General features: G+C 38.9%; 2 protein-coding genes across 4 annotated transcripts; one reads left to right on the forward strand and one right to left on the reverse strand.

Moving 5' to 3' along the window:
- Positions 1-6,955: 6,955 nt before the first annotated feature.
- On the forward strand, positions 6,956-12,002 carry LOC117616684 (oxysterol-binding protein-related protein 1D). The gene is made up of 9 exons (XM_034346072.1): positions 6,956-7,965; positions 8,546-8,902; positions 9,080-9,167; positions 9,275-9,442; positions 9,532-9,866; positions 9,990-10,145; positions 10,351-10,659; positions 11,041-11,385; positions 11,546-12,002. The coding sequence occupies exons 1-9, from the start codon at positions 7,438-7,440 to the stop codon at positions 11,717-11,719; spliced, it is 2,460 nt and encodes an 819-aa protein (XP_034201963.1). The 5' UTR covers positions 6,956-7,437; the 3' UTR covers positions 11,720-12,002.
- Positions 12,003-12,076: 74 nt separating this feature from the next.
- Positions 12,077-18,017, reverse strand: LOC117616685 (protein SDA1 homolog). Of its 3 annotated transcripts, none has more exons than XM_034346074.1 (16): positions 17,847-18,017; positions 16,789-17,431; positions 16,469-16,645; positions 16,253-16,377; positions 16,035-16,167; positions 15,736-15,885; positions 15,597-15,650; positions 15,185-15,280; positions 15,047-15,106; positions 14,793-14,867; positions 14,660-14,713; positions 14,440-14,541; positions 13,586-14,191; positions 13,268-13,402; positions 12,857-12,964; positions 12,077-12,518 (listed from the first exon to the last, which is right to left on the reverse strand). In XM_034346074.1, the coding sequence occupies exons 2-16, from the start codon at positions 17,194-17,196 to the stop codon at positions 12,369-12,371; spliced, it is 2,433 nt and encodes an 810-aa protein (XP_034201965.1). In that variant the 5' UTR covers positions 17,197-17,431; positions 17,847-18,017; the 3' UTR covers positions 12,077-12,368. The 3 variants fall into 3 exon arrangements, with proteins under 3 accessions (XP_034201965.1, XP_034201964.1, XP_034201966.1); XM_034346073.1 differs by having other exon boundaries at positions 17,896-18,015; XM_034346075.1 differs by having other exon boundaries at positions 17,921-17,998.
- Positions 18,018-18,644: the final 627 nt, after the last annotated feature.

Below are 18,644 nucleotides of genomic sequence, written 5' to 3' on the forward strand. Positions count from 1 at the left end.
AATCAATGAGATGCTTATAAATTATGCATGTGCATGCACATGAGAATTGTGAGATCACAAATTGATGATACATTTGGTTTATTAGTAGCTACTGCGATCATCCAGAGCTATGATTATATTAAATCACGTTTCATGAATGTCGACAAGTTAAGTGATTGACCAAAATGGAAATAGGCTATTCCATTTATCACTAAATATGAAGTGTTGGATATTGAACCTATAACTCAAATACCAAATTATAAATGTTAAGTATGAAGGTTACGGATTGGTGTTTGTGAAGTGAAATAAGATAACTAATATGACATAAGGTTTTTTGATAGAGACCTGGTTTTAGTCCCCCATCATATCGTAGATGCATCCACATTTCTATAAATACAGTGGTTATTTTCAACGTGTGTTAAATGCTTGAAACTCATGAAATATTTGAGATATATTGCTTGAAGGAACCCATTGAAGGATATAAAGTTTCACAATATTCTTAATTAAGATTTAAGACTAAGAGTCTAAGTAGGAATTCAAATTTAATATTGTTGTGACATATTCTAACTATTAGAAAATTTGTTGATTCTCCCAAAGAGTTCAATCATTTGAAAAGTGAAAAGCTAGTTCAATAGTGTGATAAACGATCATGTATGAAGACAATGTTGCTTGTATTGCTCAAATCAAAGAAGGGTTCATCAAGGGTGACATAGCTTCAGAAAAACTTCAAGAGATTAGAGTTAAACAAATTCGTTTACAGGATAATTTAGCGAACCTTTTTACTAAAGCTTTTTTTGAAGCCTAAATTCCATAAGTTAATGAAAATCAAGGGGTGATATTAATCAAGGGGAGATATCAATTAGGGGGAGCATCCCAATTCTACTACATACATGACATATAAGTGTTGTACTCTTTTTCCCTTCGACTAGGTTTTTGTCCTACTGGGTTTTTCCTAGCAAGGTTTTAACGAGGCAACATAAGCGTGTCCAACACCATATCAATGATCCAGAAGAAAGTTGTACTCTTTTTCCCTTCTCTTCGATTTTGCCCCGCTAGGTTTTCCAAGCAAGGTTTTTTTTATGAGGCAACAATATCATTGTGATAAGGTCATAATTTCACACATTTGCATGCCTTCTTTTCTTAGTAATTTTGTTTAGCTTCTCTTTATTTTGAGTCTCTTACCTATGTTTGTGTGTTTTGTAGGTTAAGACAGCAAGGGGATGACATTTGACACACTTCATGCATGTTAATGGCTGTGTGGCACAAGAGGAATATGGGCTTAAAGACAAAACCAATTTGAGCCACAGTCCAGTTTCGTAGGTCATCTTGCAGGCCTCATTTCAGCAATTTACACAGGTCGGATGAGGAGACATCCTTGACAGAAGTTGTTTCAATGGGTGTCTATTATAACATATCCCAAGTTCAGCCCAATTGGATAAAGCTGGAGCCTTCAGCACATCAAAGTCTCAACCAAGTTCACAGAAAAGTCATAGTTGGCTGCCATCACATTTAATGTGGCTACATCCCTAGAGCCATGTGCTACACATAAAAGCAGCCACACATGGGAGACAAATCAGCTTGGGAAGTCAGAAAGATGAACAAAAGTCAAGATTGCCATAAAGAGACCAAGAATAATTCACCAAAGCATTTATTGGGCAGCTGGAGCAATTGACTTTTTGGGCAGCTGGAGCAGTTGGCATTTATTGGGCAGCTTAGACAATTAGGAGCAGCCAAGAGAGGTGTGTTTCACCAGGTAGAGGGGAGGACGAAATTGGCACTCTATAAATAGAGAGCTGCACACTCATTCAAAGGAGAGGAGGAGAGATATAGAAGGCAGACACACACATTCACTTCATCCATTACTCTCATACACACATTCAGATTCACCACAAAGAGAGAAGGGAGCTTGGTGCTGTCCTGGGAACTTCCTTGCTGCCATCTTCTAGTTCTTCTCCTCTCTTTATCCTATCTATGTATTTCTTATTTTCTGTATTCATAGTTATGTCTAACTAATCCATTTAGTTAGGGCTTAGGATGAAGCCCTAGTCATGAATATTCAATGTTATGGATGATTTTATAGTGAATTGATTTCCTTGCTTTTATTATCAAGTTGTTAATCTCCAGTTTATTATGTGCTTGATGTATGTTTTCTTGGAGTAGCTAACTAGGATTTTATGCATCTAGCACAGGTTGGGAAGGGGTTTAGATTCACCAATTCTACTCTCCTTTCACAAGCAACACATGAATGGCCTAAGAATCATTCAAGGGGTTAATAACCACAGGTTGACTAGGACAGATACCATGTTCTAGGACTTGTGTGATTATCATATTCTCAAGGAGCTTAATGACTCTTGTATGCTTTATTCTAAGTAGATACCATGCTTAGGTTGCATATTAGAGATCACGTGTTGTGTAGATACCATGCATAATCACATGCCTTAGGGAGAATCATGCATCCTGCACCTAGATACCATAGGCTTGTATGCGATAATCTATTGTTGATGAAGCTTGAGTCAATTTCTATGCATTCATAACTTGGATAGGAAAACTAGTGGTGGATTCCACGGCTCTAACACCTCTCAATTAGTGTTTCACAATCTGTTGATTGCTGCCCAGTGTTTAATTTCGAGCACTTTCAGTTCACTTTCTTCTTTTCATTTTAACAACAAAACCCCCCATTTCGAGTGCGTGTGTGGTGCTAGGATTCTGTCCTAGACCTTGAGTAATTAGCAAGAGGCATTGTTGAATTCGACCTTGCCTTTAGCTAGTTAGTCAGTTTCTTTGTTTTATGTTTTTTCTAGCATTCTAAGTAATTTGACTTGGAACCAAGTTACCATTCTCCGTGGGATCGACCTCGTATTTACATAAGCTATACTATAAATGGTTCGTGCACTTGCGAGAATTAAAGTTGCTGTTTTTAATAACTCATTTTAGTTGTTAAGGATAGGCTCAACACATTGTATGGTAGACATCCAAGGGGAGTGTTATAAATCTATGGAATGTGGATGACCACCATAACATTCATTACCTCCCTCCCCTTATTGCTTTGTAACCTATGCCCTTATTATTGTAATTAGTAGCTATAAATTGTGGGTTAAATACCTGTAATGACCCAAACCCAAAATTCATATTAATTAGCAATTTATTATGAGGAAAGACAATTTTGCCCTTGGAATAATTTATTAACGAAAAGTTGACTTTTTGACCAGAAAGGAATTTGACAATTTTACAGACACCGTTGCGTAGAGCACGATGAAATGAGTTCATAGACACGTAGTGGGCTTGAATCGGAGTTGTAACGAAGAAGTTGTGATTAAAACATTGACAATGGCAAAACCGTAAATATTTCGAAGTTGGTTTTTAGAAAACCAGATTTTTTTTCCTCTCTCTCTCTCTCTCTCTCTCTCCCCCGTGCGCGCCTCCCTCCCCTCCTGTATACACAGCGGCGACGGTTTTACCGTCGCCACTGCTTGCTCCGGCCACCGTTTGGGGTGGTACCGGTCCCAAAAGGACCGCCAGCTCCTCCTCCTTCCATCCCGCTCCATCCTCGACACCGGCAGCTGCCACGATCACCGAAAATTGCAGAAAAATTGCCAGTTTTACCCAGAATTTTCAGAGCTCGTTCCGGCTACCAAATCTTGCGATCTAGGTATGTTTTCTCATCCTTTTAATGTGTTCTAGCTGATGGATGGGTAGGATTTCATTAATTTTGAGGGTTGATGGTTCGATTTTCAAATTGGAAATCGGCCAATTTTTTAATCGCTTTTTCGGCCACTTCCGGCTAGTTTTTGGGGTAGGCCCAAGAACAAAAGTGGTTCCAAATATGGTGTTATACATAGGGTAGGAGTTTGGAGCCGTGGTTTTGAGATTTTCCGGCGATGCGTAATCGCTTTGGACACCCAACGCTGCCGGGGCGTGTGGCAGCGCTTGGGCGATGTAGTGCAGTGGCACTGAGTCTGGTTGCGATCCTTAGGTTGTCACGAGCGCGTAGGAATTCGCGGATCTCAATTTGGATACCGTTTGAGCCTCGAACGGATTTTTCATATTGTGCGTTTTCCGTGTTCAATACTGTTGAGCCGTTGGATCGTACTCAATTTCAGATATGTTATTCTAGATAATTCCAGAATCGTATAGGAGTGAGTGGACTTTTCTTTTATAAATGATTTTATGCAAATAAATTTCATTATTTGATCTTGAATAAGTTTTATTGATTGTGATTTTCCTAGCATGTTTTGTTGAAGTTAAATATCTTTATTTATATGTTGCCTAGTTAAAATGCTAAAAAGATATGGAAAGTAGATATTGAGATTTATATCAGATAAAAAGGGCAGCAGAGTCCTAGATTTAACCAAAAATTCAGTTTTTCATCAGACCTATCAGAAATTTTATATTTTCTTAAGCCACCTTATGTACCCAGTTATAGAAACAGTTTGCCTTCAGTATATGTTGCCTTCGGATATGACGATGTCCACGGACATCCAGTTTGCCTTCAGTTTTGTCAGTGCACTTGACATTTGCCTCAAGAGTTTCGGGGACGCCGGGACCGTGAGAGCCAGGAATGCGGATCAGGCTGACTACGGTCCCCTGAATCCTGCCAGTTTGCGGCTCGGGTTGACTTTGTGTCACCGAGACCTGCCAGGGGAATTGATGGATATCAGGAATTGACGGAATAAAAGGGGGTACACCTAGGGTGATAGTTTTAAATTGATTACAGTGTTTTTAAGAGAATTTTATTGATCTTGAATATGATTGGCATATACGTATATAAATGTGTGAATGCATTGATTTTAGTACGAAAATAATGTAAAGGAAAAATTCAGTTTTTACATAACTGTTTTTTTACAGTGGGGTTAGTATGTTCTTATGCTATTTTCTAGACCCTTGCTTTTGTCCACTCACATTTTTGAATGTTTTGCACCCCCAGGCTGTAGACGTGCACAGAAATCCACCACCGGGCCATTTTTCCGTCTTCTGCGCCCTTCCTTTGATGTAGAAGTTCTGTTTTGTAAAAGGATTAACTCATCTGTAAACTCTTAGTAATTGCTCTGATATGTTGCCCTAGATTGAGAACTGAACTGTTGGAATATATATTTAAGTATGCTGGCAGTTGGTTGTATAAATATACATGCTCGTTTTGACAGGTGTAATTTTGGGATTGAACAAATTACAGGGGAGACTCTGCCGAATTTTCGGTAGAAGTCAAGGCTAATTTAAAATTAAGTCTGTGACTAGAAGGGCAAATTGGTCATTTGTGCCTGACATTCGCCAAGTGTCGGACACGCACAGGATCCGACTCGAATTCCAAAGCGGAATTTGGATCGGGTCCTGTCAATACCTCTATTGTAAACCTATAAATAAACGCTTATCAAAGATGAATAAGATAAGTTGATACAAGTTCATAGAACAAAATTCTTGTCTTTCTCTTCCTCTTTGCTCTCTACAATTCCCCCTAGTCTTATAACATTTTTTTGTTTTTTTCTCTAATTTTATTTTTTTGTTTGATTATAAACTCTATTTTGTTTTTAATTTTTATTGTCTTTTAATAGATTAGTGTTCCACATATTTATCCATTTAAAAATGAAATTGTTGGATTTATTTTGAAAACTTCTATTAAATATGGGCAAATTTTGGTTATTCAAATAATTTAACCATAAAGATTTTTGCTTTATACATATGGAGGAAATCTGCATTCAATTTAATAAATATAACATTCCCATGCAAATCAGAAGAAGAAATTATTTTGAGGTCCACTAATGCCAGTTTGGGATTGCTTTTTTAAAAAAACAGTTTTTGTGATGCTTTAAAAATAATCATTTGTAAAGTAAAGCGGTTTCATATTTGGTAAACAATATTTTTAAAGTATTGTTAGTATAAAAAATTGTGTCAAAATCGTTTGGTAAATTTTAATATAAAATTATTGTAACTATGAATAATTACTAAAATAGACATAATATTGAAAGTGTTATGTGCTAATCATGTGGTGGTGGTAGTGGTGAAGATGGAGGTGGAGATGGAGGAGTTGGTGGTGGTGGTGGTAGACAATGTCATATTAAAAAAAATAATGATGGTATTATGAGAATTGAAATTTTTTATTAAAGGCTTATCGCTTATTTTTTTAAAAGTTGATGTCAAAAGACCATTTTTTAAAAAATAATCATGATATTTTATTTTTACCGAATACCTTAAACTCATCAACTTTAAAGTGAAACAGATTTTTTATTATAAAAAAAATCCAAACGGGACCTTAATCTACACATATAAAATGTATAACAAATATAGTTTGTTGAATAGCTAAGTGATAGATATAAAATTACAATCATAATTTTTTTTTTAATACATTAGGATTGATGATTTTTGGGTATGCGACAACAACGAGGTTCTATTCTATCAGTCTATTTCTTTTTTGATATATACTTTTATAATAAAATAGGCCCATGTTTTTCTAGAAACATCGATCACGGTAGGTCGAAAATACACTTCATCGTAATTACTGTAGTCGTAACTTTCTATGTTTCCCTCTGGAAATAACGTATGTAACATTCAACCTTAAACATGACGAGATAACATTTTGTCTCATACTAATCTAAATTACCTGCGTACACGTAATCATTGTAATGATTGAATCTCACAAACACCTTTGCACTTTTGGAGACCTCCGCCAGGTGGCACCTCACCCAGCCAATCACTTCCAATATACTGATAACAAGTCAACAACAACCACTCGATAAGCACAACCAGTGCCCAAGCGCCCCGAAGCTCCACCGCCCACAATCCCTCTCCCACACACGCAATCAAACCCTCCTTTTTCTCCCCTTCGTTCCTCCAGTTTCACCAATCGCTTTCAAATTATCCCAAAACGCGGCCGTTCCGAACCCCGCAATGGTCATCAGCCCGCGTAAGGATTGCGCCAAACGGAGAAGGGCAGTAACGTCATTTCAGACGGAGCTTCATAGCTCCCACCGGACGAATGGTTCCCCACCCAATCACTACCTGTGCACAAATGCGCACGTTAGCTGTCGCCTGTCTGCTTCCACTCCACCACAATTATGCCCCCAAAAACCCAAAAACCAACCTCCAAGCATTTATAATTAAATTGCATCGCGCCTTTAATTATTATTAATTGACACAAATGAAGCTTTTAAAGTGTGTTTAAACTTTAACCTACGCTCGCAAAAAAAAAAAAAAGGTTTAATTACTGAGCAGCAGCGCAGCAGAGGTTCTTAAATGGATCTGTGTGCGCAGCAGAGCTCTTCATAAGTCTCTCTCTGAGATTTGTACGAGGCTACGAAGGCTACAAGCAGAGGCTCCGTTTCGAGGACCAGCTTTATGTCATTTCCGAAACGTTTCGTTGGCGATCGGGTTCTGCATTTCCATAAATCGGAGCCGTTTGATCAGCATCGGTGGATGGGATTTGCATTTAAGCGATTTGTTTGATTGAATGGTCTGGTAGTGCTCACTATGAACCCGCTGTGCTGCATTGCGCCGGTGTCGATCGATCGGGACCGGGCCAGTCCGGTCGTGGCGAAGCAGTCAAGTCAGTGCCAGTTGGGGCCCGAGGCTCCGATCCGAAACGTGAGTTACGGCTCGAAGCCGAGCTACTCGGCTCAGGTCTCGTCGGCCGGGACCGAATCGGACAGGGCTTCCGTTACTGCGGGACACGAGGTTGAAGATACGATCAGCGAAGCTAGGGATTCGAAGGTGTTTGGTATCAATGGAGGCGTCAGTGGCAGCGTGGCTGGGATTTTGTACAAGTGGGTGAACTACGGGAAGGGATGGAGGTCGAGGTGGTTTGTGCTCGAAGACGGTGTGCTTTCGTACTACAAGGTTCACGGACCGGACAAGATTTTGATGAGCCCGGTCCGGGAGAAAGGCTTGAGGGTGATCGGAGAAGACTCGTTGAGGTATATGAAGAAGGCTAATTGGAGTAATAGTCGGCTTGGTGCCCCGGCGAGGCCGTGCAAGCCTTTCGGCGTAGTCCATTTGAAGGTTTGGCTTTTGTTAATCGCAAACTGTGATGCTTGCTAGTATTGCGTTTTATTTGCAAATTGGTGATTTATATTAGTAATGCTATTATTGGTACTGATATATTTAGCAACTGAGAAAGCATCGAGTTAACTTTGGCTTATCTGCGTCGTTTGGTTGAGTTTGTGTACTTGTTGCTGCAATGTGAATGGTGGCTCTGGAAAGCTACAAAAATTGTTTAATATTCCAGCACTTTTCATGGGTAAGTTTAAATATATACAAGAACCGGAAATGAGTAAGATTCATATAAGTATATTAGATTCATGGACAATGACCAGATTGGTAGTAAATTTTATTTTGTGATAACCCAATGGAAAATACCACATATTTGTGCGAGCACAATAATGTTAGCCTTCTGATACCCAATCCTCTCTCAATATTGAATAACCCAACAAGAACTCAAATATGTTTGCACGACGTTTTTTGAGTTGTGAGGTAAGTACTGTGCATACTTGTGTTTTGCATGATGATGTACACAAATATATGCTCATGATCTATACTTTTGAGTTATTGGTTACTGAATTTGAAGTGGTCTGGTCCACAGGTCTCTTCAATTCGTGCCAGCAAGTCAGATGATAAAAGGCTTTCCATATTCACAGGAACTAAAACTCTTCACTTGCGTTGTGTATCTAGAGAGGGCAGAGCTGCATGGATTGAGGCACTGCTGTGTGCTAAAGATCTTTTCCCTAGAGTGTTGACAAGCCATGATTTAGTACCTTCAGAAGATATAGTTGTTTCAACAGAGAAGCTAAGATTAAGATTAGCACAGGAGGGTGTTGGTGAGCCGGTGATCAAAGACTGCGAGTCAATTATGCTCTTAGAAGTCTCCGAGCTGCAAAATCAGTTGAGGACTCTTCAGAGTAAACATGTGATGTTGTTAGACACTTTGAGACAATTGGAGGTATTTCTTCCTTCGTGTTCAGCTTAATAATTTGAATATACTCTAGCAGTCTTGCGTTTTACCAGAGTTCCATGCATCTGGTTACTCAGTTTCTGTTTTATACATGTGCTGCCATGTGTGGTGGTGCTACGCTTCCTAGTTTGGAAAGTAAAACCCTATCTAAATTTTCTTTTGCAGACGGAGAAAATAGAGCTGGAAACTACAGTAGTAGATGAAACAAAGGAGCGTGAGTCCTACTGCGGACAGGGGAATAGGAGATTTAGTGGTTAGTCATGTTTGGAATTTCGATTATTTTAGTTTTATTGCTACTCAAAAGGTTTCGCGCACCACACTCAGTTCCTGATATATGTGCAATGATATTTCATGCCACAGATTTCTACTCCGTCTTATCAGAGGGAAGTGCAAGTGACTCTGACGCAGATAATGAAAGTCAAGATGGAGCAGATGTTGAAACAGATGAAGATGAAGGAGCATATTTTGATACGCATGATATGTTGTCTTCAGATGCTTTAAGGAGTGCTTCCTATCGGAGTAGGGAAGGTATAAGAAGTGATTGTGTAAATGATGGAGATTTTTATTTTTTTATTTTAAAGGAACATATTTTGATACACATGATTTTTTGTCTTCAGATACTCTAAGAAGTGCTTCCCATCGGAGTAGGGAAGGTTTGGGCAATGGTTGTTTATATGATAGAGATTCCTTCTTTTCTGATCGATTGCATGGAGTTGAGGAGATCCGGACAGTTAAATATCCATATGTGAAAAGGAGGGATAATTTTCCAGAACCAAAGGAGAAAGATAAACCTGTTGGCTTGTGGTCAATTATCAAGGATAATATTGGGAAGGACTTGTCTGGAGTCTGTCTTCCTGTTTATTTTAATGAACCCCTCTCTTCGTTACAAAAGTGCTTTGAAGATCTGGAGTATTCGAACTTGGTTGATCGAGCATTGGAATGGGGAAAGCAGGTTAGTTCTTCACCAGTTCCTGTATTGTTTTGAGGAGAGATGAGAATAACTGGATCAACCAAGTTTCCATCATAAAAGTTCCAGATTTTTATGTATCTAAACGTTGGACTTCATGTGGTGCAGGGGAATGATTTAATGAGAATTCTAAACGTTGCAGCTTTTGCTGTTTCTGGCTATGCATCAACAGAAGGTCGGCAGTGCAAACCCTTTAATCCTCTTCTTGGGGAGACCTATGAAGCTGACTATCCAGATAAAGGACTTCGTTTTTTCTCTGAAAAGGTAATGCATGTTGACAATTTTAGTGTTGATGTCTAATAGGTCCTTTTACTAGATTTTTATTCCTTAAGTATGAAGAATGATAAAAGATAAAATCAGCCCTCTGTTGCTTCTTGTTTGGACTCATCGAATTGGAAGTATCTCAGCAAATTGTCAAATGTTTAATGAATTACTGATTGTTGTCTAACAAAGGTGAGATTGCACTCAGGTGAGTCACCACCCAATGGTTGTTGCTTGTCACTGTGAAGGCAGAGGTTGGAAATTCTGGGCAGACTCCAATCTCAAGGGCAAGTTTTGGGGGCGTTCTATTCAGCTTGATCCTGTGGGTGTCCTTTCCTTGCAGTTTGAGGACGGGGAGACTTTTCAGTGGAGCAAGGTCACTACTTCTATATACAATATCATACTAGGAAAAATTTATTGTGACCACTATGGCACCATGCGCATCAGTGGAAGTGGCAATTACTCCTGCAAGCTAAAGTTCAAGGAGCAGTCTATCATAGACCGAAATCCACATCAGGTTAGTTTAGTGATTGCAAAAGGAAGGATAACTGGCACAATATATTACAGCAAACATTTCATCATTTTTCCTCCCATTGGTGTGTTGTATGAGACTATTTTTCTTTCTGCTTTACATGGGAAGAAGTATATGTTTGAAGTCTCAAGTCCTAAGAGTTTACTACTTCTGAATGTCCAGGGGAGGTCACAGTAATTTTTGAATAATACAGGGGGGAGGTATTTGTATTTTCACTATAGTAAGACTGTTGGATTACTCTATGCTTATGTTATACTATTGTTTAGGCCTGATTTATGCGCAAACAAAGAAATTATAAATGGTGCTAAATTTGCCTTTGTGTAAAACGGGTATTACATATATATGACCTTGTTCATAAAATTCCAGGTTCATGGATTTGTTCAAGACAACAGAACTGGAGAGAAAGTAGCAATGTTGGTGGGCAAGTGGGACGAGGCAATGTACTATGTGCTGGGAGATCCAACTACAAAACAAAAGGGTTATGATCCAATGACAGAGGCCGTGCTGCTGTGGGAAAGAGATAACTATGCTACCAAGACAAGATACAATCTCTCTCCTTTTGCAATATCTCTGAATGAATTAACACCTGGCTTATTGGAGAAATTACCTCCAACAGACTCAAGACTAAGGCCAGATCAAAGACATTTGGAGAACGGTGAATATGAATTTGCAAATGCAGAGAAACTAAGACTAGAACAGCTACAAAGACAGGTATCCCCCTCCTGTTTTATGCATCCTTGTATCTAATTCTGAGCCAAAAGTAAAAGTTATAACCTTGAAACTCCGAGATTTAGAACTCTGGTCAAAATTCTTCCATTTATTACATGAAGTAATAATGTATTGAGCAACTGTTGATAATTTCGTGATGCAGGCGAGGAAGTTGCAAGAGAGAGGTTGGCAGCCAAGATGGTTTCGAAAAGACGAGGATGGTTGTTATAGTTATGCAGGTGGGTATTGGGAAACTAGGGAGAAGAAGAATTGGGAAGGAATTCCTGATATTTTTGGCCAGACTAGTGATTTGCCATCATGTTCTGGGGAAGAGTAGGGCGTCTCTTGGCCAAGCTTGTTCTGTTAAATCCTGGGTCCTATGATTTGTTCCCTTCTTCCCATTTTTCTTTACTTTTCCCCTTTGGCCCCCCCTTGCCCTAAATCTGATTTGTAGGCCGTATTATAGAAAACAACTCCTTGATGCCGCAATGATAGTTTTCTTATGGTTTCTATCGTCTCCACACATTCACTTGGGACATTACATCGTCCATGGAGCAGCTCCTGGGCAGTGTTTAATTTTCAATTAACTGATTATGATATTGAAAATACAAATTTGAATACATTATAACAAGAATTTTTTTTTTAAATCAAAATTATAGATAGAAACAGAACTTACCAAAATGCCCGTTGGAAGTTGGGTCTGAATCCGTAGGAATTTTGTTTCCTACAATACATTAAATAAAAGTTGAAGAAAATTTATGGCCGAACATATTCTTGCCTTGAAAGCGTCATCAAAATCTGTCACAAGTTTTTGAATACAGAACCCTATAAACGTCTCTTTTGAGAATTGAGGCAGCCACAACTACAAACGGGCATCCTCATTAAGGAAAAACAATGGCATTTTGTTCATAATTAACAAACTCTTTCAATTTACTTGTAAGTAAAAAGTAGGGGGAGAGAAGAAAAAGATAAACTGATGAGGTTCCTCATTTCCATGCTTTCTTCCCTCGGAATTGTTTGCCAGCTCGCTGCTGCTTTTTCTTTTTATCTATACGAGATTTAGCTACCTTTGCCCTCTTTGCAGCAAGAGGCATGGGTTTCTTGTGTTCCTTCTGCCGATTGCTCATACCACCCGTCTGTTGGCATTCATGAAAATACATGTTAAAGAAGTTCAATGTCGCAGCATGACCTTATCGGAACTTACTATTCACTTATTTTTTCTCTTTATTTTTCTGAAGATATGATCCCCTACTAGTTGTATCATAGAAGGAACCAGAAAGGTTTAAAAGCAAAAGTGAGAATGGTGAGGATCTATGCTATGCCAGATACTGGATTACTCAGCAATTAAAGAGGCTTTAAGAACGCTAAACATGATAAATAAAATTTGACAAAAAAAAAACATGATAAGTAAAATGGAAATAAATAGACATCTTCTAACAGTATTCTGGCAATTAGTGAGATCCAATTAACATACCTTCTTCTGCTTTATAGCAGCTCGAGCCTGGTACTTCCCTCTGTCCTCCCTCCCTGCTCTCACTAATGCCAATCTCTCCTCCTTGCTCATCCTTTTCTTCACGTGGACCTACATAGTAGACACTCAATTGGGTCAATGAAAATAAAGAAAGGTACAACGTGGCGTTTTTAAAGCTTTATAGTTTTCTTTTCCCTTGGATTTATAAGACGCCAAGGCCAGTAGAATAACTACAGGGATTTTTTAAGCAAATAATGCAGGTATAGGACTTATCAAGAATTCCAACGTTTCTTAAAACTTTTTGTCAATCTATTTATCTCTACTTAGGATGCATTATTTCTTATATGCAGAGACAGACTCCTCCGAAGAAGCATACTGAGAGTAGCGTGACCAGTAAAATGATTTAAAACTTACTTCAAGCTTTGCAGGATCTACTCGCTTAATGCTCAGTTCATCCGAATTGGGAATCTTGAATGCTGGCGATTTGGAATCTGCACCCTTTTTCAACAATCCATGCTGAGTCAAAGCAAATCTGGCATCCTTCTTTGCCTGGCAAAATGAAGAATCAAATAATGGACAGAATCTTATGACATCTACAAGAGGTCAGAATGTAAAGATTAAGAGAGATTAAAAACATTAATATTATTCATGTCCCAAGGTTACAGGATTACAACATGTTTCACCTTTGGCATCAACTTAAGTTTGGGTCCAACCGAACAAATAAAAACAAACCTTTAATTCCTTAATCCTCTGGAAGTCCTCATTAGAAAGAAAACCATCTGTTGAGTCCAATGAAATGGGCTCCATGTTCTCTTTGGCCAATCTTTTTAAAGCACGAAGACTTGCGTCAGCATCAGTAAGTTGTTTATCAAAATCTGCAACCTTCCTCTTTTTTGCTTTGTTATCTTTTACTCCAGTTCCACTATCTTTGGCATCATTGTTGTTGGATTCATTCTCCTCATCCTCTTCATCTTCGTCATCCTCATCCTCTTCATCATCCTCATCACCACTGACATCACTGTCGTTGTCATCTATACTACCATCACTATCTACATCTTCAGCTACTATGGAATCCTCTTCACTTCCACTGTCACTGTTAGCTATCTGGTTGTCTTCATCATCACTGGAAGCAACCATCTCATCGTGATCAAGATCATCATCAGTGCCGCTTAATGAAGCTTCATCAGCATCATCACCATCCTCATTGCCATCATCCTCTTCTAGCAGTTCAACACCAGGAACATTGCTGAGTACGTTGACTTCTCCATACGCTTTTGGTCTTGCCTTTGGGTTAGTAGGGCGCCCACGATCCTTCTTAATCAGCAGTGAGGGGCAAATCTGCATGTACACTAAATAGTCAGCCTTACGCTGCAACATGGTTCATGGAAATCCATGCATGCGAAATAAATAAATTGAGAGAGAGAGAGAGAGAGAGAGAGAGAGAGAGAGAGAGAGAGAGAGAGAGAGAGAGAGAGAGAGAGAGAGAGAGAGAGAGAGAGAGAGAGAGAGAGAGAGAGAGAGAGAGAGAGAGAGAGAGAGAGAGAGAGAGAGAGAGAGAGAGAGAGAGAGAGAGAGAGAGAGAGAACCTCTCTGAATAAACCAATAAGTGAACGGGCTGCTATTGAAACTGCTTTCTCATGTGATTTCTTATATAATGCAAGATCTTGCAGCAAATCTTCGGTCATCAACTAGATGCACAAAACAAAAAATAATTAAGGAAGCCTTCAAATAACCCATAATATTAGCAAGGCCAGAAACCAAATGGTGTAAATAGATTTTGGTCGAATGGTATAAATAGGTTGTTACCAAAGGAATTCGTAAACATAGTTCCCTCGTTACATTCAGTCCAACAGCTATGGCCTGGAAAAAGCAAGTGATCAGAGATATACGCAAGGCATTAAAAAAATATACTAAAACAGAGCAGCTAATGAAGCAACACCTCTGGACGTGAGCGATCATGTACAAATTGATTCACTAGTTGTTTGAAAAGTGGTTGAATTGCATCAGGAGGAACCTGCTCACAAGAAAGTAAATCAAAGTTAACTTTAAGAAAGGTTAATTAATCACTAGTAAATGAATCATGGTTCACTTGAATTAGCAGTAGGACTTTAAGAAAGTTAATAAAAGTTAAAACAGGAAAGAAAAAGTGATTCTGTCTAGGTCCAATCAGACAATACAGAAAATCCAACTAACCATATCATGGCAGGCCTGAACTGCTGCAGCAAGTAAACTTGTGACATCGCGTTGGTGAGGCTGTGATACCAATATAGTCACAATTCAACTCTCAAGAGAATAATACATTACATTCAGTGAATGGGTCAAATAATGTACCTGAATATATTTCTGAAGGAAAGGATAAAAATTCAGCAAAATCAAGCGGTGAAGCCCAATCGTGCGAGCAATTACTTTCAACATCATCATCTTGACCTTAAGTTAACACAGGGTAATATAATCAAAACAAATGAAAATGCAATGTCCAGCATCAATTCATTAACAATGTAAACTAGTTAGATAGAAACAAGACACAAAATTCTCGCATACGTAAGTGTTTGGCTCTACTCGTTGTTATGACATAATTGAGAGCCGAATGAATAAAAAATCCAAAATTAAAAGATCCAACACAGTTAGTATTCATTTGCTATGATAGAATAACAATAATTGGGCGAGCAATATACAACTTTCTCCAAAAGACAAGTGTACATGAATGCTGTTCTTTGTTAATTCTACAAATGTAACTATTTACCTCAAATCGTTCATTGCAGGTTTGAAGGCGGGAGAATAGCTTCTCAGCAAATCCCTTCAGGAAGAATGAACTGTCAAGCATCCTTCTTAATAAAGAGAAAGATTGACAAATACGAGCTAGATGATAAAATCAGACAAACCTGTGGATCTTTCAAATGATTAAGTGGCGTATGATAATTTGAATTACTTTTTTCTGATGACAGGCGTTGCTGTTTTTTCATACTACGCATGGCACGCTGTAGTTTTGCTTTCTTTTTCTTCTTGCTAGCAATTGTTCCTTGATGGTGTGCCTAAAAGACAATGAAAAGAACACGGTTGATTGTACTTATGAGAGTTCTCATTAGAATTCAATCAAATGTCCCAAAATAGTGTAACTCAATCCTAATGCCATCAACTAAACTGGTTGGAAATAACATTAAAGTAATAGTGCAATACTGACCTTATAAATAGACTCTCTATTAAGGACTATTTGAGGTGTGTGAGGAGCTTCATCTTCGCTACTTGATGCATCACTATCATCATCTTCAAACTTCTCGTAATCCAGCAGAAATGAGAGGCAAGCAATCATTATCCTAACAAATTCAAACACAAATTGTAATCTTTCACACACAATATTACAAATGACACAGAAACCACCCAAAAAAAAACAATGCATACCTTGACGATGGATGAAAGCATGCGGTACAAATCGCATTGGCTGTTCTTTCATCGAACCACACCTTTCTCTGGTGAAGCTCTCGTAGCGTGATAAGCACCCTCTTCGCTTTTGTTTCATCCTCTTGCTACAAAAGCAAAAGGAAGGATAATACAAGTTCAAGCATCAGACTAACAAAGCCCTGAAATTTTGACAAGAAAGAAAACGCATTAACAAACCCGAAGCATCTCAAACAAGACATTCTGAAGCGCCCGATTCTTCACTTCATTCTTATGTTTCTGATTCATTCTCTTAATGCTATGAACCACATGAGAATATGCCAGCTTTCTCAATGCCTTATTGCCAAAAGTCTGTAGCTCCAAGAACAAAGCTAGATTGTCTCCCATATCCACCATCTACAAGCACAACCAAAAAGGAAAAACTGGAATTAAGCAAGATAATTTTAGTATTTTGCACACTTTCTCAGCAACCAAACACAGCTCAACGCTAAAATCCAATATTTTCAACAAATTCTACAATTCACATCCGTTACATGCACCTTTCGATTCATGAGAAGAATGAGAGCTTGGGTGACGTGCAAGCAGAGCCCCGACGGAAGTGTTCGGGCAGAGGAGCGGATAAATTCGGCGAGCTGAGCGGGGAAATAGGCCAGATGGGTCGGGTAAAATGGGGTGACGTGAGCCAAGAACATGGCCCGATCGCCAAGGTCCTTAGCCACGGCCGGGTCATTCCTAATGCCGCTAACCGACTTGAACCCAAGATCCGCTTGTTGCTTGAAGAGCTCCAACGACGACTTGAATTGATTATAGATCAGGTGAAGCTCCGACTCGTACCCCTCCGGATCGCACTTCATCTTCGACTGAAGCGAAGGCAAGCTCAGCTTCTCGGAGCCTGAGGCTGAGAGTGGCTCCGGCGACATGCCGGTGATGGTGCGGTGAAAATTCATTGTGGGAGTTTGGTGTTTGGAGACTAAACTGATAAAACCTTAAACCCTATAAACTTTTGGGAATTTAGGCCGTGGTGAGTCGGATTGGACAAGACAGGATTGGGGTTGGAATGTTGGGTTGGGCTGGCTAGAATTGGACCAGAATTTTTGAGTCTGTTGCAAGATAAAGCCTTTGACTTACGGAACTCCCTAATTTGGGTAGCAATTGCAGAGTTTTGCCCTGCTTCTAAGAAACCTGCAAATTCCCCAATAGGAATGCAAGATAAATGAGCATAGAGTTAAATCATCACTTCCTTGACCAACCTTCATTTAAAAAGCCTGATAATTGCTCATGTAAATGCATAAAAGTCTATTTATGCAGCAATGAAACATGCACATATTAGTTATTTTTACAGCAATGAATCAGAGGAATGATGACAATTTGAAAGGTCCACCAACAATCAGTGATTTTTGCAGCAATGAAACACATGCTCATGTTATTCTAATTGATCTATTTCTGCACAAGTCCAAAGCTCCTACACAGGGGGCAGGCTGGGCTGCTGCCAGGCCCAAAATTTTCCATAAAAACAAATAGGTAAATGTGTCAGCCAAGCCAACAAAATGAACTCTATCTCTAATTAGTTGCCCAGCCAGCCATGGCCTACACTCACCAATTGGTGGCTGGGCAAGAATACCCCCACCACTTGCTCTATGAAATACCTCAGTGAAGAAGGCATAGCAGCACCTTTCTTGCGTAGAGTTTTCTGAGTTGCAGAGGACGCACTGTGTGCCTGGCAAAGAAGACGATGTCTGGCTTGTCTCGGTGCCCTAATAAACGAAACACACCGTTTTGTGATTAGCCTCCTTTAGTGAAACGATGGGTTTAGTGTTCAACACTTGGCTGCCTCTTGTCATTGTCGATGGGTTTAATGGGCTAGTTTTGGTTTTATCGGTTTTATTTAAAAACTTTATCCTCTGGGCCAATATAATATGATAGAAGATTATCTAACAAACAAAAAAACTATTTTAACAGTCAATATAAATATATAGAAATTTTTATATATTTAATTAATGTTTTAATTCGATAATACAACGATAATTGAGGAATTTAAAACTTCTAATCTAACTTTTGTACGGTAAAATTTTAAATATAAATAGTGTTAATTTATATTGTATTGTATTGCATTTACTTCTGATTTTTATTTTTATTTGTTAAATATATTTTTAAAGTTTTTATTTATGTATAGAGATATGGCTGGTCAATGGGCTGGGCCGGGCTAGTCCCACCCAAATTTAATGGGCTTAGGTCGGGCTGGGTCGAGTTTTTTTAGAAAATTCAAAGCCCAATCCCGACCTATGGACCGGGTTTGAGAAAGCCCATCGGGCCGAGCTGGTTCGAAACGGGCATACTTTATTCGAAAAAAATCATAAACTTAATCATAAGGGCATTTTACTCCAAATTTGATATT

Source organism: Prunus dulcis, chromosome 1 (assembly GCF_902201215.1).
Source record: "Prunus dulcis chromosome 1, ALMONDv2, whole genome shotgun sequence".
NCBI classification, from domain to species: domain Eukaryota; kingdom Viridiplantae; phylum Streptophyta; class Magnoliopsida; order Rosales; family Rosaceae; genus Prunus; species Prunus dulcis.